The 23,915-nt window shown below is 38.4% G+C and overlaps 1 protein-coding gene across 1 annotated transcript in view; it reads right to left on the reverse strand.

The window, feature by feature from the left end:
- Nucleotides 1-23,915, reverse strand: part of Cep112 (centrosomal protein 112) — a 442,735-nt gene that overhangs the window by 234,120 nt on the left and 184,700 nt on the right. Inside the window, exon 20 of the mRNA XM_085829453.1 lies at nucleotides 17,920-18,102. Within this exon, the coding sequence (XP_085685579.1) occupies nucleotides 17,920-18,102 (183 nt within the window). The remainder of the gene's footprint in view (nucleotides 1-17,919; nucleotides 18,103-23,915) is intronic.

Raw genomic sequence — 23,915 nt, forward strand, 5'->3', positions numbered from 1 at the left:
CCTTGCGTGGCAACACTTCAATGCATGCGAGCATTATTACTCCACACAGAGTTTAGTTTATGTACCAGAGCTATACCTAAAACGTCTCTAAGACAAAACCACATCAATGTCCATGATCACAAGGACAACACAAAATTAAAGACATTCTTCATAACAGACCCCATTTTAAAGATGAGAATATAAACAATTGAAAAAACTTGAAAGCCATATAGAGTGCCATTTTAACATCTAGGAGTCATATCACAATTGGTTTCTTGAAGAGTCTTTGTGACATTCAGCATGGGGGACCTTTGTCCCCATTTCCTATTGGCATGATAACTTCTACTGGGAGAAATTATATGGATGTACATAATTTTGTACTTGTTGAAAACATTAAAGGAGAAAAAGTATACTGACTGTAAGAATCCATTAGAAGACTGGTGCCCACAGAGTAGCCTCCTCTGCAAGGCAGAATTTCCCCACCCGCATTGTTCCCTCTTAAAATGGTTTTAGCTTTCTTTTCTATGGCACAGAGACCTTCATTGTTTTAAAAACTATACTCCACACCTTATTTATATTTGAGCTCCTTTGTCTTTTATCTGCCATGATTAAGTGAATCTTAATCATTTTTCCATTTTATCCATTAATAAACCTAACTAAAGATGCCCTCATACACTTTGGATAGATATTCTTTCATTTTACCTTACTACCAAAATGGTAGCCAGTACTCTGAACTCATTGTTATTTGGTGATTTAGTTAATGTGTTCTGCATATTTCAGATATCTAGAAGTTTATGAACTATAATATAGAAAGAAGCAAAGCTCAGACCTAACCTAATGACTTCAGAATGCTTGTTTTAGTTTATGGCTTTAGGCTCATGTTCATTGACTAAGAAGCAACACTTAGACTAGGGCCTCCAGGAGTTGCTCATGGTGCAAAATGATAAGCTCCAGTCCCTCCTCTGGAAGACAGACACGTAACTAGTAATAGTAGAGCTGATATGGGTTCACTTTGTTTCTGTCATTTAAAGATCTTTGTAAAAGCTGGAGAGACAGCAATGGTGAGCACAGCAACACTGCAACCCAGCAGAGAGCACACACCCAAAGCCCAGACTGAACCGTGGCTTCTGTAGGAGCACAGCAAACTGTCACTGCTGCTGCTTGCGCTACACCTTCCTTCAACTGCTAGGCCTGGGCCAATGAGCAAAGATACTGTAGCTTTGCTGTCATTCTGACAATCCTGAATCTCTTTATTAAGAGAATCATCTGCAGATGTTTGCTGTGGCCACAGTCCACACACAGAATCTCTTAGGTAAAGTATGAACAGAAGTAAGGAAATGTGCTAAGGTTCTTGTTTAGTGTATCTGTTGAATTGGCAAAAGTCTTACCACACACAGAATTACAAACATCCAACACTGGCATCTGCTATGGTGGAGAAGAGTGCACAATGCTTGGAAGGTAGCCACAGAGCCTGATCATGAAGAATAGAATGTATGGGCCATACTAGGAAATTTGGGGGTTATTCTAAATACAAGCAAGTAGGAGAGTTTACTCAAAAGAGTTCTCTAATCCAATTTATATGAAAGATCATTATACAATGGCTTTTCATATCTATACAAAATGATCACAAAAGATCATTATGCTGTTGTTAAATGAATAAGAAAGTAAGAAAATCAGAAGCTAATGTGAAGGTTTAGACTAGGGCAACACGCAGAAGTAAATGGACAGGAGATCTATGTGGGGCTCTGAACCTATAGCATTTACCAGTAGATTAAAAGAAAGGAAAAAACAAGACCCCAAGGTTACCCTGAGTTTGAATATACCATCATTCATCTCTGGACAGGACTGTAGACTGAAGATGTGCATGAGCAAGTTCAGGGTGGATGAAAGGAGGCTAAGGTTGCTGAAGGGGGCTAAACAGAATGGTAAGGACCAATAGATATTTGAAAAGAGAGATGGGCAACTGGAGGTTTTAGCACCTAGCTGTTTCTTAAGATCAATGAAATGGTGGTGACCACTTCCTAGAAGCATGAGGAGAGAAAAAGTTAAGGGCTTGGCTTCCAACAATGAATGGTAACAGAGCTAGTGGCAAAATACAAAAGAAAGATGAAAAAGAGGAAACAGCAGGAAACTTGGGCTTCAGTGGAAGACCCAGGAGTCAGTCAATAGGATGGAGTTAGTGGTGGGCAGGGAAGACAACCCAGGCAAGGGAAGAATTGTGATGGAAAGTGGCCTAGTTGTAGTCAGTGAGTGACACCCAGACCTAAAGAGGCCTAAAGGCAAAGCAGTGAGGGCTGCACCATGAGAGCTCTAACTTGTGAGAGATCCAGTGAACACCAGGTGTCTGCAGAAGGTGAGTTAGATACAATGTATTCACTGCTAAGTCTGCTCGCAAGTGTTTTATTCCTTCCTTTTTTGAAGGAGAAAAGAAAAAGAATTCTAGAATCTGTGGTATCCCATTGACTTCCACCAATACAAGTTTTTCCAAAGGGTTTATGCTCTGCTAATTTAACATTATACTCATTAAGAATTTGTTCTAACTGTGGTTCATAGTTTAATTTATAGTTAAAATTGAAGTTCTATTTAAGAACATGAAAAGTACTACAGAATTATTAGTTATGTATCATCAAACAACACCAAATCTTCTAAGGAAATGAAAAAACCACATATTATTCTGAGAAATAGATTACAAATTACTAATACAACACAGGTACACATTATCTTGAGAAAATTTGTTAATACATTATTATTTATCCCAGAACATTAAAAGAATCAGTTTTGACTTTAAAGTAGACTCAAATCTACATTATATATTTATAATTTTCCTAAAGTACTCACTCACTCACTTAGCTGTATAGCTCAAGGTACTGTTTATTATTCAGTAGTCTACGGACAACGTTAGAATCTGTTGCCACAAATGGCTTCTTTTCTAGATCAATAATCAGATAAGGAAAACTATTTAATGCAAAGTAAGTGTTTTAAATTTGTTTTCCCCTTAAAAATAGTTTGAGTTCATCGATTTGACTTCATTAGCCTGAAATATGCTTGCACACAATAACACTGCAAGAAGACTATGAAACAGCAGAGGCTTGGTCTCCAAATCCTTCTTGTCAAATAGTAAGAGATTCCAATCAGCCAAACACCTCGCTAATAGTCATGGGACTGCTGCTTTAATTAACTGGTGATATTTCCGACCAAGAATCTCAGATGATGAAACTGTTTTTCCTTGTATTGAACCGGCTTGGCCCAGACTAGCCTGTCCCGCAGTGACATGTATATTGAATACAAATCAGACAGCACAGCTTTAAATCTGTGTTGCAGCTCTCATTTCCAATTCGAGAACTGTACCATAATCATAAGCTTCTGGTGGATGAAAGGGAATCAGCTCTCTGAATATTAGCTAATGCCACATTTGCAAGTCCTGAAGAGATCTGTGCTGTTAAAAAAAATAGATCATTTCGCGGGAACCTATATATATGAATTGCTTTGTAGTGTTCAGCTGATAGAAGCGATGCCTGTGCTGGGATTAAACCCTTTTCATCATAAAACCTCATCTGGTTCGGAGTCCAAGTCCATCAAACCTTTTTCCTTTAAAGTCCCGCCTTTGATTCTACATCAATTTATTCAAACCGCAGCTGGGTGGCTGAAAACGAAAGGACAGCATCATTTAAACCAACCATGTTCCCAACTTGAAAGAAGGGCTATAATTAAAAAAATGGGCATAAAAGAATGGAAATGGGATAATATTTTTTAATGGTAGTTCAAAGGCCGACAGATGTCAAAGCCTTTGAAGATGTCAGTACACTGAGCAAGAAGTTGCCATAAAAGAGCTCGCCTAAGAGGTGAAGCGGCTTTGTAATGGCTGCAGAAACCCTTGCAGACACATCCTTGTGTTTTTAATTTGTCAGAGCTTCTGCAGTATTTTCAGATTAATGACACATGATGATAACTGCATAGCAGACATATTTTTATACTTGGTTAAATGAATAGTTTATTTCACATTCTTTTAGAACTAGATAAGAATAAGGTCACTTTGCTAGGAAGTCCCAAACTCTTCTGATTACCTCACATATTTATGCTAATTTTGTGGGACTGGCTCAAGGCAGAGCAGCTATTGCTGCCAGCTTTTGTTCTTTAATAGTCAGATTGCTTGTAACATTACAGTTCACATGTGGTAGTTAGGATGTGTTCCACTACAGCTTCCTTCTTTTCATGCACTCAGAACAATATGTGCCTGAATAATTAATTTGTGCACAAGTCATGTCAAAGCTAATTAATGTTTAAAAGCATTCCAGAGCTCAATCTAAACAACCACAGGCCACCATAGGGTTCTGAAGAGACAGAGGTGCAGAGGAGAAAACACTGCAGCCTCAACTACAATTTGACATCAGTTTACTTTAAAAGAAAGGCTCGTGGTGCTGAGAGTAAATGCTGGTGAGCACATTGCTCACATCCAAGAGAGGAAGGGCTCAGGGCATCCACTCATCCAAAGACTTCTCTCATGTCAATTTGATTTGATCTGTGAAACTGCCCTCACAATATTTATGAAGGTTAACCACAAATCTCTAGTGCGTAGTAGCAGCAGAAACATCTCCCACCAATCGCTATCTGTGTAATTTATATCCACGATGTGGTTCAGGTGAGAAAGAGTTCATGGGGAGGAGGATGCAGTAAGATGGGTTTGGGCTCCAATTCTATCTTTACAGATAAGAAAAACTGTTTGGGTTTGCTTCCCATCTGTGAAGACTGAGATCATAGTATCTCCTCCTAGAACATGTGGAACAGGGTTGAACATATATATGCTCAATTCCCATTCTCAAGCAAAATAATGTATAGAAAAAAAACTAGGCCATTTGTAATGGAAAATGGATACATTCTTATATACAACAAAATCATATTTTAATGAACATGTTCATCTTTCTAAAGCAGATGCTGAAATTTCCCACTGCCCCACAAGCAGCAATCTATCTATCATTGCTTCTTCTGGAATCTGACATGGCCACAGCTAGTCAAAGGCTACAGGATACAACTTCTAGCTTTGACAGCTCAGCCCTGCAACACTCACTGCAGCTGCCCTGCAGACAGGGTACCAGGGTAGGGGCTGGGGCCTGGTAGAGGGAACAGTGTTGCCAAGCAGAATGCTTGTGAAACAGAAAGTTGATGCAAATGATGTGTAGCTTAAGTAGTTGGTCTAGCAGCCTCCACCTGCCCCCAAGTTTTCTGTGATAGGGAAAATTTGAGGGTTATTTTCCCAAGGAAGGGCCCATTTTTCTCTTCCAGGTCTCTAGGTGCTTCTAGTTTTGGTGTGAATGGCCTTAGTGACAACTTCAAACAGACTGAAGCTTCCTGAAAACATCCTCTGGCTTGTCTGTATCTTCCTAATGCTGGGCTCCTTATCACCACTCCAGATGTCCAACACTCTGGACAGCCTCCAGTTGGCATGCTATTAGAAATTCATTTTCCTGAAAATCCCTCTGCCTTCTCCTTCTATTCTCTTTTCACACAATAACATTTTCATTTTCTAGTATAATGGATTCCAGCTCATGAGAAAAATTTAATTAAAAAAAAACTACTATAACATGGCCCCTAGAATAATTCTTTTCCAGTTCAATGTTCATATTTTCACCTCATAAGAACTTGCCCAGTTCTGGAAGGCATGCTCTATCATCTGAGTAGAGATGCAGACAAACAGCCAGGTCATAGCACTTCCTTCACTTGTAATGCTTCTTCCACTTGCTAAATTGCCTGACAGGGGCCCTTCAGAGAAGGACTTCCACCTAGTGCTTGTCAATTAGTCCTGCTCGTTCTCCCTATGTTCTTGGTTCCTCAAACTCTGGAAAAGCCTGCTTTGTTTTCTTGCTAGATCTGAATTTGCACTTTACTGAGTAATGCTGGCAGTCAAGCACGTTCATCTGGGGGAGATGTAAACTCTTTCTTGCTGCCAACTTGGGTAAAGTTCCATGTGGAACCTTGATGCTCTCAAAGCAACAGTGGGACAAGGGAGGCTAAGTGAGGCGTTTGTAATGTTCCCTACATCATTAATATGCCTACTCGCCATCCAAGCCTTCCTTAGTAACTAATGGCCCTGGTAGCTTCATTCATTCATCTAAGCCTTGTTTCCTGGTTCCTTACAGGACTCCTTAATCTCTAAATCCATGTCCACCTGCAGAACTATGGAGGCAACACCCTCATCTGGTACAGTAGCCTACTATTGTATACCCACCTTGGAGTTTCAAAATAAATAGCCTAGTATGGCTAGGGCTGTTTTAAAATACATGTTCATTTCAAATCCCTCAGCAACCTAGATGTCAAGTATGACTTTACACTCTATTGATTATTTTGCTCTAGTTCTCTTCTTCTCTCTCTTGACCATTTTCTCTGTTTCTATCTCTCTCCCCTTCCGTTTAGCATGGCTTACCTGCTGATTCTCATCTGCTTCTACCACACTGATATCCATTACAATCCATGCTTGTGACCTCAAGCTATTTCTAATGGAGATGGAGAACTTTCTTTTGAATATTAGTCCTGTATGACCACATAACTCAGTGGCATTAATCCCTAGATGTCTAGTGAAACATCAAACCATAGCTCTGGGTGTCTCTCCTCTCCCTACCTGATCTATTGTCTCCAAGACACTGCCTTAGATAAGAATCCTATCATGTCTCTCTAGCTTGATTCCACTTAGTCATCCAGCCTTCAATCTCACTATCACGTGAACCCTAAGGCCTGGCAAAGCAGGTAATTAAAAAATCTTAATGGGATAATTAATCAAGTTGAAAGTTGCTACCATAGGAAAATTCTATATTTATAATTTTGGCTAATGCTTATATAAAATTTGCATAGAAATAGATTTCAGGTATCTATTCTCTGAGATACAGTAACTCTAAAGCTTTTATTGGGACTCCATTTTTTTCAATATTAATACACACTAATGTGCTTTCAAAGAGCAATTAGAATAGGTAATGATTGAAAATTTTAAGAGATGTACTCTTTGTATTTCTGAATTGAGCAATTTAGTTTTCACAGTGCTTTGCAGGCTAGGGAGGAAAAGACATCAATGGACTTACCTAGCACTGGACTCTTCAGACCACAATACCAATATGGCAGGCAAGACTATCTACTGGTATTCCAGTGGCACAACTGCGGTGGGGTAATTAACCACTATCTGATCAAATCGGAGGCCTCTTACACAGCAGAGCATTTCATGCCTGGGACGATAGATAATCCTGGTCAAAGCCCATGGCTGGGCTTTGCTAAGTGGTCATAGTGTCAAGGTGCTTGACATACTTATGTTTATAACCATGGACCCTGTGATTCTCGCAACCTCAGTTACAACGGCTTCTTTTGAAGACACAGCAATCAATGGAGTGATAAATATTGAGAATAAGATCCAGAGTGCTCAGCTGTAACACGGCATCTCCATTAGTCCCACCACCAAGGCTCAGGAAATATCATGGAAAAGAATGCAGAAAGACAGTCAGAACTGAAGCTGGAAATGAGTGCTATGTAACACTGTTTTTTGGACATGGCTAATGCAATCCTGAACACACAACTGTGGTTACCTGTACAAGATCAAGACGGTAAAATTCCCAGTACAGATGGACTAGGTGATCTTTAGTTGCCACCCCTTAGTGAGGGGATGTTGGCAGGGCAGTGTTTCTGGGAGTGGGGAAATCACTTTGAGGGCATAGCTACTTGTAGGTTTCCCATATTCTAGTGGATGGCTCTAAACCCACACACAAGCCGGGCGTGGTGGCGCATGCCTTTAATCCCAGCACTTGGGAGGCAGAGGCAGATGAATTTCTGAGTTCGAGGCCAGCCTGGTCTACAGAGTGAGTTCCAGGGCAGCCAGGGCTACACAGAAAACCCTGTCTTGAAAAACCAAAAATAAATAAATAAATAAATAAATAAATAAATAAAGTTGCTTAAACTCACACACATATAGGCAGCAATAATTGGACTTAGTGTATGTTTATGTATAGGCACATGTACAATATACTTACACATACAATATACACAGATACCATATATATATACATACACACATATATACATATAAAGCTGGGAGTGGAAATGTTGAGGGTATATGGTAGAAGTTGGAGGGAAGAAATAAAGAGTATATATGACCACATTTCATTAAACATATGAATGAAAATTCTCAAAAAAAAAAGCATCCACAGTACTGGTGATGATTTTTTCTTGCATGCCACTAGAATGCTGTTCCATGTTTTACCCAAAGCTTGAAGCATCTGCACAGGTAGACTAACTGCAATATGAAGCTTAGAACACTCCACATTTGAAACCTGTGTCTTTATCAAGTGCCAGCTTCAGTAGTAATCTTTGAGCAATTTCCAGCCTTGTCCTTCACTTCTTACTGCACACCCCAGCATGGCTATTTTTGGAGCTATCAAATCATTTGCCCAATAGGAGCACATGATACTCACATTTTAAGTATTTGGTTCTTTTAGATAACATTAATGAACATATACATTTTAAATATAAAATTACAGCTTTGGGAATTCTAGACTAAATAAGATCATAAATAATTGCTAATGTAAGACACTGCGATAAACCTAACTCATTTTAAACTTTTCAAAGATTTGTGGTTTTCCCATTGGAAAATTCCCTTGTTCTGGGATTGGGCCTGGACATGCTGTGGGCTCCCTTCTGGGTGAAATCTGCTCCTCAAACAGGGGTCACTGTATTCCTGGGAGGATGTGCACACATGTCTAGAGACCACTGCTACACTACAACTGTCCCACAGCAATGAAAAAGACTGAGATCCAGTCTTAGAGTGACTCAAATGTGATTCTCTTAAATATCACTACTTTATATTCAAATAGTACATATAATTTCGGGATTTAATTTGAAATCTAAGAGAAAAAAATACAAGAGATCTGGAAAAATAATGCTCGTCCTAACTCTGGAAGTCTGACTGTGAACACTTTATAACTTCTGGTATTATTTCCCAACTGCTGAGTATACAAATATCCAAAATTATTATAAAGGTCTGCAAATGGGATAATTATTAAAACAAGTGAACTTTAAAACATGGACTTTGCTATTTGTTTCAAATTTGAAGTATTATCTTCAAATACTCAACTCATTAGTACTAATTTCAATACTTTTAGGATCAACAAGACCAATTTTAAATATTTATTTAAAAAGCTTATATTTAAGATGATATTTTTCAAGTGCTTTCTGCAGTATCTTGCTTTCCTCTTCAAATATAAGTTCTCCTTTACATCAATTCCTGTCATTTCTGTCCTAAAATGGCTCAGCTGTTACATACCATTCATGTCATGCAGTCAGGCATGATCCCCATTAGCCGGGCCTAGAGCCCAACTGACAGCTTAGGAAGCTTCAACTCTTGAAGATATCATCATTCTGCCAATCATTTCTTGCATTCTGGCTTCAACCTTTCTGTCATGAAAAATTACCTAAGTATACAAATGAAGACCTCAGGGATGTCCCTTACGGAACTGATGGGGTCAGAAACCCAAAGATGGCTTTTCTAAGACATCAAGGAAGAAGATATTCACCCAACATCTCTTCAAAGATAGGTCCTGCCAACACTCAGTGAATTCACTGAGACAGACTGTGGAGCAAGGACAATGAACTAGGAACCACTAGTGGAGTGGCATTCCCCATGTTGGTGTTGAGATGTAAAGACTGCATCTTACTGCAAATGAAGCCAGAAGCCTTACCACATGACAACATGTCAGCAACACTGAGGACAGCAGTCACCAAAAGAAACACAAGCTGCAAGAGCTCAGACAATCCTAGCACAGGAAGCAAAGACCGGGAAGTCTCCTCTCTGGGCAAGGCTTTATGTACAAGCTTGTTCCTTTTATTTTTGCCATGTCCAAACCTCTCCAGAAACCTAAAACTTTCTTAGATGAGGTTCTGACATAAAAAACAGTGAGTTAGTTATTGGTTTGCTGTATATTGCTTTTATTATGTTTAGGTATGGGCCTGGATTGCAAGCTGGTACAATTACTCCTGAAGTCAGTCTGGGGGTTCCTCAGAAAATCAGAAATAGTTCTACCTGAGGACCCAGCTATGCCACTCCTGGGCATAGACCCAAAAGATGTTCCAACATATAACAAGGACATGGTGCTCCACTATGTTCATAGCAGCCTTATTTATAATAGCCAGAAGCTGGAAACAACCCAGATGTCCTTCAACAGAGGATTGGATACAGAAAATGTGGTACATTTACACAATGGAGTACTACTCAGCTATTAATGACTTCATGAAATCCTTAGGCAAATGGATGAAACTAGAAAATATCATCCTTAGTGAGGTAACCCAGTCAGAAAAGAACACACATAGTATGCACTCACTGATGACTGGATATTAGGAAAAAAGCTTGGAATATCCACAATACAACTCACAGACCATGTGAAACTCAAAAAGAAGGAAGACCAAAGTGTGGATGCCTCAGTCCTACTCAGAAGGGGGAAGAAAATGATCAGGAGATAGAGGGAGGGAGGGTTGTGGGACGGAGAGAGGATGGAGAAGGAAAAAGGGGGGCATGATCAGGTGTGGGAGGAGATGGAGAAGATGTACAGAGGATCAGGAAATTGAACTGAGGAGTGTAGCAGTGGGGGATAGGGACAGGAGGGTAGTCACTAGAAAGTCCCAGATGCCAGGGACCCAAGAGGTTCCCAGGACCTAACAGGGATGGCATTAGATAAAACACCCAACAAAGGGGAGAGGGAACCTCTAGAGACCATATCCAGTGGTTAGGCATGGCCCTCAGTTGAGAGATGGGGCCACCTACCCATCTCAAAAATATTAACCCAGAATTGATCCTGTCTAAAGGAAATGCAGGGACAAAGAGTGGAGCAGAAAGGAAAGGCCATCCAGAGACTGCCCCAACTGAAGATCCATCCCATCTGCAGCCACCAAACCCAGCAACTATTGCTGATGCCAAGAAGTGGATGCCAAGAAGTGGTTGCTAACAGGAGCCTTGTATAGCTGTCCCATGAGAGGCTTTGCCAGATCTTGACCAATACCAGTGTGGATGCTCACAGCCAACCATTGGACTGAGCACTGGGACCCCAATGGAGGAGTTAGAGGAGGACTGAAAGGAGCTGAAGGGGTTTGCAACCCATAGGAAGAAAAACAGTATTTTTTTTTTTTTTTTTGGTTTTTCGAGACAGGGTTTCTCCGTATAGCTCTGGCTGTCCTGGAACTCACTTTGTAGACCAGGCTGGCCTCGAACTCAGAAATCCGCCTGCCTCTGCCTCCCGAGTGCTGGGATTAAAGGCGTGCACCACCACGCCCGGCTAGAAAAACAGTATTAATCAACCAGAACTACCAGGGACTAAACCACCAACCAAAGAGTACACATGGAGAGACCCATAGCTCCAGCTGCATATGTAGCAGAGGATGACCTTATCTGGCATCAATGGGAGGAGGGGTCCTTGGTCCTGTGGAAATCTAAATCTGATGCTAGGGCAGTGAGGTAGGAGTGGGTGGGTGGGTGGGGGTAGAGGGGATTGGATAAGGAATCTGAGGATGGGAAACCAGAAAGGGAATAACACTTGAAATGTAAATAAGTAAAATAACTAAAAACAAAAAAGACAGTGAGTTAAGAGTAAGAAGCTCTAGTTTGCTAGTTCTGTGCCCTTGGGCAAGAAGAATCCCATATTTCTTATCTATGAACTGAAATGATAGAAATTTGGTCATCTCTAGCTGCCCTAACCTGACTATATCATTATTAGACACTTAAGACATCAGCTACGACTAAGACCTTTGTGTGTGGTGGAAGAACCTATGGTTCAATGACCTCTGGTTCCTTGGTGAACTGTTTTGGCACTACAGGGACATCCCATTCTAATCTGTATTTAAATTGTCTCCAGCATTTAATTAACTCTTTTTCAAGAACAATTTTAATATTTCCAAAGAAACCCATTAAGTAAAATGAGAACAAAGAATATAATTTTAAAGCAGTCATTATTAGTTGATATAAGGTTGTTAATTCAAAAGGACGATTTTATACATTATTATTTAGAAGGTTTCTCTTTAAATGAATATTCTTTATCTAAAAGTGGACCACATATCATAGCATGTGGTTTCCATGGTAACTAACCCATTTAAAAAATATGCAGAAAACTACAGATACTCTGTATAATTTTTCTAGGAAAGGATCATTATAAATTACCTTGTTTCAGCTTGAATTTTTGTTTTTTAAACTTCCTTTTTCCATAATGAATATTAAGATGACTTATTTATAATGGTTTACTTACCAGTATATTTGTACTTTATAACGTGAACAATTTTAGATTTATAATGGGAAAAGAAACCTAGAAATCTTTTTAAAAGGTTTGTCTTTACTTGAAGTGACTTATACTCTTGCCACATTAAATTCATACTAATAGATATACATTTTAATTTATAGAACACACAAATAACAAGTACATCATTAATATCACTGTAAAAGAAACCACTGTTGGATACAAATAAAATAAGATCTTCCCATCAGTGTATCTATGGCAAAATATAAGGAGGATTTTTTTTCACCACTTCCATCTGGAAAAATCTTTATGATCCAGGATAGTATTAGAAAAATATAGTATTTCCCCCACTGGCTTTTTTAAAAAAAATGTATTAGTTAGGGAAAGCTCTACTTACACATTAAATGTATAGAGGAATATAGCAGTTAGTGACAAACCCTAACTAAAGAAAGCAGACCATGATAATGTGTGGTTTTAATAGTTATCTTCCCTAAAAGTCATGTTTCCTTTTGCAAAGAAAAGAGAAATATAAAAAGTCTTTCCAACCAGCTGTCTACTGCCTGGAAAAAACTTGTTGCACTGAAGCAAAATCTTTTTACCACTTAAAACACGAATTCTCCTCTGCTCTCCCTATAATACAAATAGGGAGAGAGTTGTTCCTGTATGTGAGGAACAACTGTCCAAGTGTGGTGTGTACACAGCTGGAGCAGCAGGCAGCCCCTGCAGTGTGACTGTCACCAGAGGAGGAGGTGAAGAGCGGGCAGGGCGAGTGTTCAGCAGCTGCCTCTCATAGTGTGGGTTTTCTAGGCAATGAGTCTGGTGTGAGCAAAAGAACTAAGACCTTCCTCCTAAAGAATACAGGAACGGCATTAATAGATACTGCTGATGAACCACTATTTCAGTCATTAGTACACATACAAATGTCTTTATTCCTCCTTAAGAATACAGGAACGGCATTAATAGATACTGCTGATGAACCACTATTTCAGTCATTAGTACACATACAAATGTCTTTATTCCTCCTTAAGAATACAGGAAGGACATTAATAGATACTGCTGATGAACCACTATTTTAGTCATTTTAGTACACATACAAATGTCTTTATTCCTCACACAGATGACCATTTGATTTATTGTGTAATACTTTTCCACAGTCAGGTCAGAGAACAGAATGTAATGGAAGGTAGAAAGCATTTGGAAATTAGCTAAATTCTGAACATATTACAGACCGTGCCAGGTTTGTTACTTCGATATATTTTATTAGAATTCAGGCCCAACAATAAAATAACATCATTAGAATTTGGTAAATGGGTTACTCAAAGTGTTTTTTCATATGATATATAATGACTTAAAACTTATATATCTCATAGTAGCTTTGTTTTCTGGTTTGAAAAAATATATATTCTCAATAAATTATAATGAAATGTGGGCTCATTAATATAACGTATGCTACTTACATTTTGTGTAAATGCTCAAAGATTCTAATGTTCCTGCACCTGATATTGGAAAATGCCTAATTTACAGAAAACACCACCAGTTTTATGCCAACATATTTTGTACTCAGTCCCATATCATAAATTTATACCAAAATGAGAGTTAGGGAGAAAAGTGATAGCTTCTCTCATTGTGAATAGAATCATATATTCATCACCTTCCCCTTTTTCCTGTGGCTTCTAGCGAGCTCCCAGGTGAGCCTCACGTTTGACCACAGAAGTTTTACAAGTCTAGATTTCCTAATGTGACCTAACATCATCTCTGCTTTAACAATTATTTTGATCATAAAGTATGACTTTGTTATAAAATGTTTCTATTAACAATTTTGAAAGTAGTATATATATTTTAAAAAGTCAAAAAACTTTTGATAGACAAATGCTAAGTCCAGAGACTGTCAATAAGTAGACACACTAATAAGGTCCAGATTACACATATTGTGCAATTAGCCCTTTAAAAATTTTAAAGAGTTATATTAATGCTTAATTCATTGCAGTACACATATCCAAATTATCAATGGGAATTTATAACTTGTGCTCATGAATGCAAATTAATAGAAAATGTAATGCTGTTAAAATACAATTTTTAAAAGTTTTAAAAATAAGTACCTTCCAAGGAAAGTTTTTAAAGTAGAGGTCTATAATCCTACATTTTATAATACGTCTATAATAGGCAGAACTTCTAAATGTGAATCAATAAAGCAAAATTAAGGTGATTTACCTACTCACTACACAAAAGTTGTTTTATCATGATTAGAATCATGACTGTTCACTTAAGAAATTAATAGCCTTCAGTATGCCAATGCCATGCGAAATCCATAGTGCACATAGAAGTAATACGTTTGACATACTGTTAGACATTGCTAATAAGTTTCTCCAAGGACACTGTCCTGAGGGGGCTCACAGTGCTCGCCAGTTGCCCTATCTTATTGATCTATCTATCCTGCAACAGGTCACATGGACCTTCTAAGGTGGTACCACTACCTCTGGGGTGGTCACAAAGGCACCATAAAACTGTCCTTTGGTGTTCATATAAACCTCCCGTTGAGGCCAAGCAGATACAAGATTGAGAAATCTCTGAAAGGGTCATCATCCTAAATGGACAACCAACAACCACAGGTCAATAAAACTTAGGATTTGTTTCTCTTCCAGGCCGACATTATGAACTCACTATGTGCTAATACTAAGCAAAGTAACAATTGCATATAGAACCGCCATGCTAAGCGAAGCTTTGTAAGATGATATTTATAAATTTTCTTTATATTAAAATATGATTCAGTCAATTAAACTGCTCTCCAATTTAAGTAAGAGAATGTTGGTTAATGAAAAATATTTGAATAAGTCATGGTGTTCATTTCCACCAATCTGGATGTTTTTTTCTAAAACATGATCTTAGACAAATCCAGACTGAACATGTTAAACAAGGGTGACAAAATTTGATGTACATTTTAGCAAGCATAATTATCACATAATAATATATTCTGTTGCTAAAAAGTATGAAACATGACACATACAGATAGAATAATGAACTAATAAGATGAGGGTGGGGACCAACTGTCCTTAAATGTATTACAAGTGATATCCTTATTATAGAAAGGGGGAATCACTAGGGGAATTTTTAATTTGTTACAATTATAATCATATTCACTAAGAGGATGTTCCTAATTGGCAAGTCTTACATAGAGAAGGACAGCTAAATAGTAACCATTGTCTTTCAGTATATACTATACTCTGTAATTGGAAGAAGCTGCAATGATTAATTTTTATATTATCTTCATTCTCAGGATCTGATGGAAGAGAGCGGCAAACAAAGCCATGTTATCCAAAACAGACACTGCAGTAGTGTTCTGCCAGCTAGGGACTGTACAAAATGGCCTCCAATGCTAAACTGGATGAACCAAATATCAGCTGAAAATCAAATCTCTCTGGAAATAAAAAAATTCAACAATCTAATATTTTAAATATATGTGTTTTTCTACATCAAATACCATGGTGAGTTTTTTATTTTCTATTTTGAAAAACATCAAGCCATTTTGTGTATTTTAAATTTGTGAATGGAATTCAATAACTCCAAGACATCATACATTAAAATTTTAGGCCACAATCATAAAAAAGACATAATATAAAAATTAAGGAGCTACCTGTAGGATACTGAGCTAATACCTTCAGATAAGCACCATAAACACACATTTTTAGTGTTTTGGTAGACATAAGATTTTTCTAAAATGTAGTTGTTAATAAAAGGTCTTTAAAATTTTATTCTCTGAACACAACTAGGTAACAATGTGTACCAAATTCTTCTCATTTTGCTTAGGAATGAATTGACTCCGAGCTTGCATGGCTTACTGCATTCCCATGACAGCAATCTCAATTAGTAAAACGCTTAAGAAAATCACAAAATATGTGAAATCTCCTAAACCAAAGCATCGAAAACGGTCAGAGTCTTCCCAGTGAATACTTTGATGAGCATAAACCCAGTTAACAGCCATATTGCATCATTCCTATGGTTGAATTACACATAATAGTTCTGAAATTTCCCTTTTGTTATGATCAGATGAACCGCGCCCTACATGGCAGATACTGCATATGCAAAATAAGAAAGATTTCCTATAAATTTGGCACCTAGTGTGTCAGCTTTCCACCACAACACCAAAATAGTCAGCACTTAAGCAAACTAATGGGTTTTATTGTATCTATTATGCGTTTTTTTCCATGCAAACAGATCCTATACTGACCCAGACCTCATGTCCCTTATCATGGGAGGACAATGGTAAGGTTAACATTATGTCTGAAGGAGAACATAAGTTTGAAAATAGTCTTTAAAAAAATCAAAAACAACAGCATATATTTTCTAAAGATTCTAATGAGGTTAAGAGCAAAAGTATAATGAACGTTGTTAGAAGCCACATGATTATTCTTGGACCATGCGTATTATAATAATCACCTGTTAGTAAGCACATAACCATAAAGCAATCAAAATATACGTTCCCTAAAAATGTATATTATTGACAGAAAAGCTGATCAAGTCTACTCCTATTGTACTAATTACTCTCTGAAATAAGACAAACCAAGGTCAAATGAAAAATACCCAACTCCCATTCTTTGCCTTACCGCCAGCTGCTCTCCACTCAAAAAATTAACATCTTCTTTAATTAGAAATGTTTTGATGTTTAGGTAATTACATAATTGCTTAAACACATACCAAACCAGAAGATTTCTTTTGCTATTTGGAAATTCTCTTATTTTAGAAGGAAGGATAACCAGGGTTACTTCTAGTGTGGTTAGCATGCTTGGATTTCAGTGGCAAAAGAGGTCTTTAGACCTACTAGATGATATGGTTTTATTAGAAAAGAAAATTATCTTTTTATTGTTGTCAATTGCTCTTACATTTTTCTTTAATAAAATTTCACAGCAATCTGCTCAAGAGGATATACTAAAGGCCCTTGATTATATACCCTAAAGAATGTATTGTACCACAAAGATACATACCCAATAAGATTTTTTTCATCTGAAATTTATAAAGATAATTTTCCATGCTGACAGTGCACATTTCATCCATAAGTTTGAAGAGTCAAATGCTACCACAGCTGGGGGTTATTCTGCCAAATGGCTTCCAACAGGGACTACAGAGATGGAGACTAGGAGGCGTGTGTGTGTGTGTGTGTGTGTGTGTGTGTGCAGAAAAAGCAACAGACCTGATGGGAAAGAGCACTTCTCTGGAGTCATTTTTATCAATTATCATCCAAGTAAGGTAATCAAACATAGAGTCTCATGGAGAAAAGCAACAATAGGCAGGAGAAGCAAATATTAAAGCAGTTACTTGATTGCCTTCAGAGATTAAAACAAAAAGCCAGGGGTGAGGCTAATATATTTCTTAGGGATTTTCTAAGGCTGAGGGGAGGGGTAAGGGGCATACCTTTAAAAGAAATCATGAAAGGAACTGAGACAAGATTATAAGAAAAAGGGACCAAGTTATAGCGCGCCATGGGATTTTTAATCTGGCTACCTGTGGTTTCTGTAGTTAAAGCCTTATTCATCCTCCAAACAGGGGGTGGGGCAGGGGGAGAAAACAAAAAAAAAAATCACATTTATATGTCAGTTTTGCAAATGATCAAACAGCGTGCATCAAGAAGAATAAGAAAACATGAAACGCTGATGACTTTTTAAGATAGACACCCGTTTTAGCAAATATTATTGATAATTACCTGTGCATCTCGTTTCTTGGACTCTTGAATTTGATTTTCGTGCTCCATATTGGCAGCGCGAAGCTGTTTCTCCAGGTTTTCAATTTCCCGATCATGGTCTCGGACTAGGCTATCCTTCTCTGCGCTATGCTGCTGTAATAGGTGCGTCTTCTCCTGTTCATGCTCCAGCTTCAGCTCTACTATCTGATTGGACAATGAGGAGGACAGTTCATCAACAGAACATCCTTGTCGTCATGACAACTCATGTACAGCTTAATTTTCCTCTAATTTGTCCAAGTTGAAAATTTTATTTTTGCGTCATTATTACCTCACCCTTAAAATACATTCATTTGATGGGGAGCATTTTATCTAAAACCCCTAATATTCAATATGCTTGGCATATTCAGGAAATCCTTTGCAATCTGTTGACACTAATGTCAGAACATTGAAAAAAATTATGTTGAATACTAGGTATTTCCTCCCCAAGAACTGGGCATTACTGATCAGCAATGGCTGTAAACGGTTAATAGTCAGTATGCCTTGCTTTCTGCTTGAATATAAACATGTAAAAAGCAACAATTAAGTCGATCAGTTCCCTTTATGATTTCCCAATAAAAGATCTGAGCTAAATACGCTTCTGGATTATTGTATATACAGTTGTCTTTTAAAAATGAAATGATAAATTTCAACGCTCTATTATCTCGTTGTCAGCTACGGCACACCAACATAAACAGATGTTATGTCTTCCAGAAGGGCACCTGCTGTGCCGCAAGCCTGCGCCATGATTTCATAAAAAGCATTCTATTCTCAGGATCCTTTCCCAGTCCACTCCACACTGGAGACTGTGACCTTGGCCAGTCTTAGCCTCTCCCTGCTAGACTGAATGGCAGCCTGAGACCAAGGGCCTGGTTGCCGCAGCTTTGATACTAATCCTCCCAGACTGTGCACAATGGCACCCTACCTGGCCTGCAAACTATAGCCAGCCAGGCTGTCTTTGAAGCAGGTGATGAATAGGGGACTGCAGGAAGCCAGCTTCCCCAGTGAACTCCAGGCCACACAGCTGCTAAGAACAGTCACTTGGATTTTTCTTCAGTTTTGGTGGATTTCAGGGTGTGTGTGTGGGGGTGCTGTTATTTAGAATATGTTGTGTTATTTTCAGCGTGAGAATTCATCTTCAAAAAAGCTAACAGTAGGAGTCTGCTCCAAATCGATCTTGTTTCCTGCAATGAATCACCAGACTACCTTATCTTAAAGCTATAGCAGTCATTTCTCCAGGAATGCACACAACACTAAATCTCAGAAGTCATTTTTTCTATGAATTTTAAAGTTTTAATTCCCTAATTGCAAATAAGAATAAAAAAAATTAAGTTTGCTTTTAGATTAGAACATCTGTTTTAAAATATTTTTTATTGTGACTTTAGAGTTGGGAAACCAATAATAAATTTATAATTGTTCATAAATGTGTTATATTATTTAAAATAAATGTATGCTAATTCTTGAACCTACACACTTATGATTATGTTACAACGTACATAAATAATATAGAAAACATGTTTTGCATCAATTTACTTAAAATTTGGATGTTTGTCCATATATTATTTCAATGTATTAGTAGAGAGAAAAAAAATAGTACACATTTATAGTATATTCTAAGTATACCAAGTAGTAAAGGAAAAAGGTTTTCATTATCTAAAATAAATGCATATGTGTTATTCTGTGATTTATACAACTACAATATTAATCCCGAAGAAGAGGGAAATAAAGTGTGCGTTATAAGAGCAGGTTTTCAGCAGCTAACTGTATTAATGATTGAACTAGAAAATCTTTAGTTCTTAGATGCATTATTATTTCTACTCAGTGTTATAGTATCAATTATCACTATAGTAAAATTTAAAATGTTAATCAAAATTCTCTAAACATGTTTTACAATGAAGAGAAGTAGAGGGAGGCATAGAACATTCTACTGGGGTCTTTGAAAACTTTAAAAAATTTGGAAAAATAGGTATGACTCAAAATTGATAGGAAGCAAAATAAGTAACCAAATAACCTGAAACTACAATGGAAGAATTATAGAATATTTCCCTTGAAAGGACATATGCCAAGAAATAGGGATGAGGCCCCTAGTAATGAATGATGCCCAACTGTTTATCCTCCCTTGATTTTACAAGTTTCATACATAAATATAATGTATTGTGATTATGTTCACCCCACTACTCAGGTATGCTCCAATCCCTTCCTTCTGAACCCTGTCTTCTTCTCACCTAGTCCCCCAGTGGTTGCATTAGAGAAAATGACATCATTTCCTTCAGCAACCATTTGCAGTCAATTAGCTTCCCAAGAAGTACAGGGTTCCATGAGTACCTCCTCTATTCACAATGGAAAGTTGGAGGGCCAGTCTTGAGCATGCAGGTTGCTGTGTGTGTGTGTGTGTGTGTGTGTGTGTGTGTGTGTGCGCGCGCGCGCGCGCGCATGCGCGCACATGTACATGTTTGCAATGACTAGATGTGAGGCCTGTTCCATGAGCAAGAATATACATACCTTATACTACAAATCAAGCCAGAAGCCTATAGTTGTTGAGGGCATGAGCCCTAGGAAGCAACACACCACTATTGAACATGCAGTCAGACTGCCGTCTAAATATTTATAACCATAGACTGATGCAGCTTTTAGCCTGAAGCAGAGAGGATCGGATATTTTGTTTGTTTTTTTGTTTGTTTTCTTGTAGAGGGTGACGATTGAATCAGATATTTATAAGCCATCAGAGCTCTGAAAATAGTAACTTAAGAACATTCAGTCTTGAATATGACAGTGGTGTCATCCCTACATTCTGACCCCAAAGGCCTGAGGCAGAAGAGAGGCTGAAAAGAAGTCAGGAGGCCAAGGATGGAGATGATTTCCATGGAACACTACCATCTCAGGATGACATTGTTGAACTCTTCTACAATCTAGTGACAGTTTGTTCCCACATTACCTCAGCATCTTTCTAACCCCAGTAACCAAAAGTGTTTGATAGCCTATCCAATTATTCTGTATTAGTCAAATGTGTTTCATCATTTTAAAAAACAAATAAGAAAAGAGTTACAGGAATTTCAATTGTAAAAGTAGATGTTGATGAATTGTTAGTTTAATATTTTCCCAGTGAGTCTTCTTAAGGAATAAATATCTAGCTTAGTGAATCCTGATAAATGCAAGAGCTGAGGACTGTCTGCTCACTTACAGATTATGCAGCTTACTTCTAAATGTTCTAAGCCTCTTCTGGATTCAGCCTAGGCTTCTTCACTGTCAGATTTTCCTGTCTTTTCCAGGTAAATGGCAGAGTCCACAGGAAAAAAAAAACCGAAATATTCTGAAGATGATATTCACAATCACGAAGTACATCACTGGGGTGGTACTGTGTTAGAAATCAAAGCTTTGCTAGACCCTGGTCCTTCCATATCAACTGAATATAGCCAAGTCCCAGGGCAATGAGAAACACTGAGAGCTATGTATGATCCTTATGAGTGTATGTTAATCTCTACATACACGTACCACATTAGCCACCCTTACATGCAAAAGACCAAGAGGAAGACAGTGTAGAAATGCAACCTATCATCTGAGGATGACCATGAGGCTCCAGGATTCAAGATTTTCTACAAGAAAAAGAACCATCCATGAAATCTGTCGAACCTCAGTTCATTTTAGCTAGAAAAGTTCTGTTTCAAAATATAATATGACATGATAACTGTTCCTGGAGATTGTGGAGGGCTTGGCAGCATATTCTTTTTCCTCTCAGTCAATTGTTAATACCAAAGAAAAGAAGTAAATTCTGAAGGATCTGCTGTTCAAGATGGATTGCAAGCCAGAGGCTGGAAGCAAGTCCGTCTTTGTGACTAGGCAGAGCAGTCGCTCACACAGTTAACACTCACCACTTTCTCCCAGTGTTGATGAATGAAGCGCCATGCATGCTATCTGAGTAGACAGTGCTCTACAACTGAGCCCCACCCTAGATTCTCACTGAACACTTGAAAATACTTGCAAGCCCAGGGCTGATGATTAACAAAAATAGTCCTGCATATTAAAGCTTGATGAAAACAGCTATAATTTCTCTATGCCAGATATCAATGGAAACTCAGGAAGCATTTCTTGTTTTAATAATGCTCAACTCAAGTGTGAATGATAAGCATCTTAGTTAAGAATTCACCTTTATAGGTGGAGTTCAATTTTGGGATTGAACCACACCTTAACTTTATAGTTCTATTAATTTTACATCTGTCTGTCTGACACGCACTCAGTTCTAGATAAAGTGTAGACTGCCTTAATCAAACATATCACTGCTGTTGGAGCAATATTAACTAGCATACATCAAGTTTGTCACTAACTGGGAAAAGCAGTCTCGTCAAAGTTGAAAAACTCCTCCTTGACCTGCAATACTTCATAATCATCCATCATTTTAAATTGAACAATGTGGGATCAGAAACAAAAGTATAGGACAGAGACAGGTGGATCCAGTTTTCACTGGCCAGTCATGAAGGGCTAATAAGTGAGCTGCAGAACCGTGAGAGACCCTATATTAAAGGAGGAACAACACCCGAGATTGACTTCTGACTTTCACATGCGTACACACATATGTGCATGTGTCTACACACACAAACACACACACAAACAGAAGTAGATGGAACAATGCTAATTCAGTTTTCTCAGCACCAAACTGACCTGTCCATCTGTGAAGTCTGTGCCCATCTATAGTTTGAGTGGTGGCTAGGGCAGATCTGCTGCTGCCAAAGTGACAATCACTGGTTCCACCCACTCTCTTCCAATATAAAAATGTCACTCTCACAAGTGAGCCCTCACTGTCTGCACATCATTTTTCACTCCTTTGGATTACTCTCACTTCTAAGTATGTTTGGAATCTATTTCATTTTTGAAGTCTTTCCCTTCACCCTAGAAGACCTGTAGCTATCACCTCATTTCTCTGTTCTACTTGTGTTTCCCCCAAAGGACTGCTCATACTCTGTTCTCTCTCCCCCATACTATCCAGGCTTTGCTCCCACATTCAACTAGAACTTGACTAGTTGGCTAAAGATCTGCTTGACAAATTTAATAGGTCTCAGTTTCTACCTAATGGCCCTCTTGGCAAGGCCTGAAACAAAAGGCTACTCACATCTCCCTTCCTTGAGGAAACCCTTGAGTGAACCTTATACAACCACACCCTAGTTCTTTTACTTCACAGGCTGCTCCTTCTAAGTCTCTTCGGTTGCTGTGTCTACCCCTTTCTAATCTCTAACTGTTTTCATGATCTTGGGTTCAACCTTGGGGCTTCCTGTCTGTATACTCCTATTTCAGCATCTGGCACAACGGTTCCTCCAGTTGCTTAGTAGGAACAATCTTGTTCCATCTACATTCCACAAGCACTGAGAAACCCTGCTGTCCTGGATCCCCATGACCACTTGTCATTGCCTCCCATTTCCACCACAGTCCCAGCAATGGTGGTTATGTTGGCTAGTTACTATGTTAATTTGATTCAAGCTAGAGTCATTCAGGAAGAAAACATCAGTTGATAAAATGTTCCTATCAGATTAAGTTATAGGATATTTTCTTGGTTAGTGATTGATGTGCAAGACCCAGTCTATTGTAGGTGGTATTAAACCTGAGTAGGAGGTATAAGAAAGCAGGCTGAGCAAGCCATGAGAGGCAAGCCAGAAAGCAGCACCCTCCACAGCCTCTGCATCAGTTCCTGTTCCAGGTTTCTGTTCTGTTTGACTTCTTGTCTTACCTTTCCTTAATGATAGACTATGGTGTAGAACTCTAAGATGAAATAAATTCTTTCCTCCTCAGGCTGTTTTTAGTCATGGTGTTTAATCACAGCAATAGAATCCCTAAGACAGCAGTCTCTCTCTCTCTCTCTCTCTCTCTCTCTCTCTCTCTCTCTCTCTCTCTCTCTCTCTCGATATTTTCTTTATTTACATTTCAAATGTTATCCCCTTTCCTAGTTTCCCCTCCAAAAATCCCCTATCCCCTTCCCTCTCCCCCTGCTCCCC

Source organism: Mus caroli, unplaced genomic scaffold (assembly GCF_978045245.1).
Source record: "Mus caroli unplaced genomic scaffold, Mus_caroli_1 scaffold_13, whole genome shotgun sequence".
NCBI classification, from domain to species: Eukaryota; Metazoa; Chordata; class Mammalia; order Rodentia; family Muridae; genus Mus; species Mus caroli.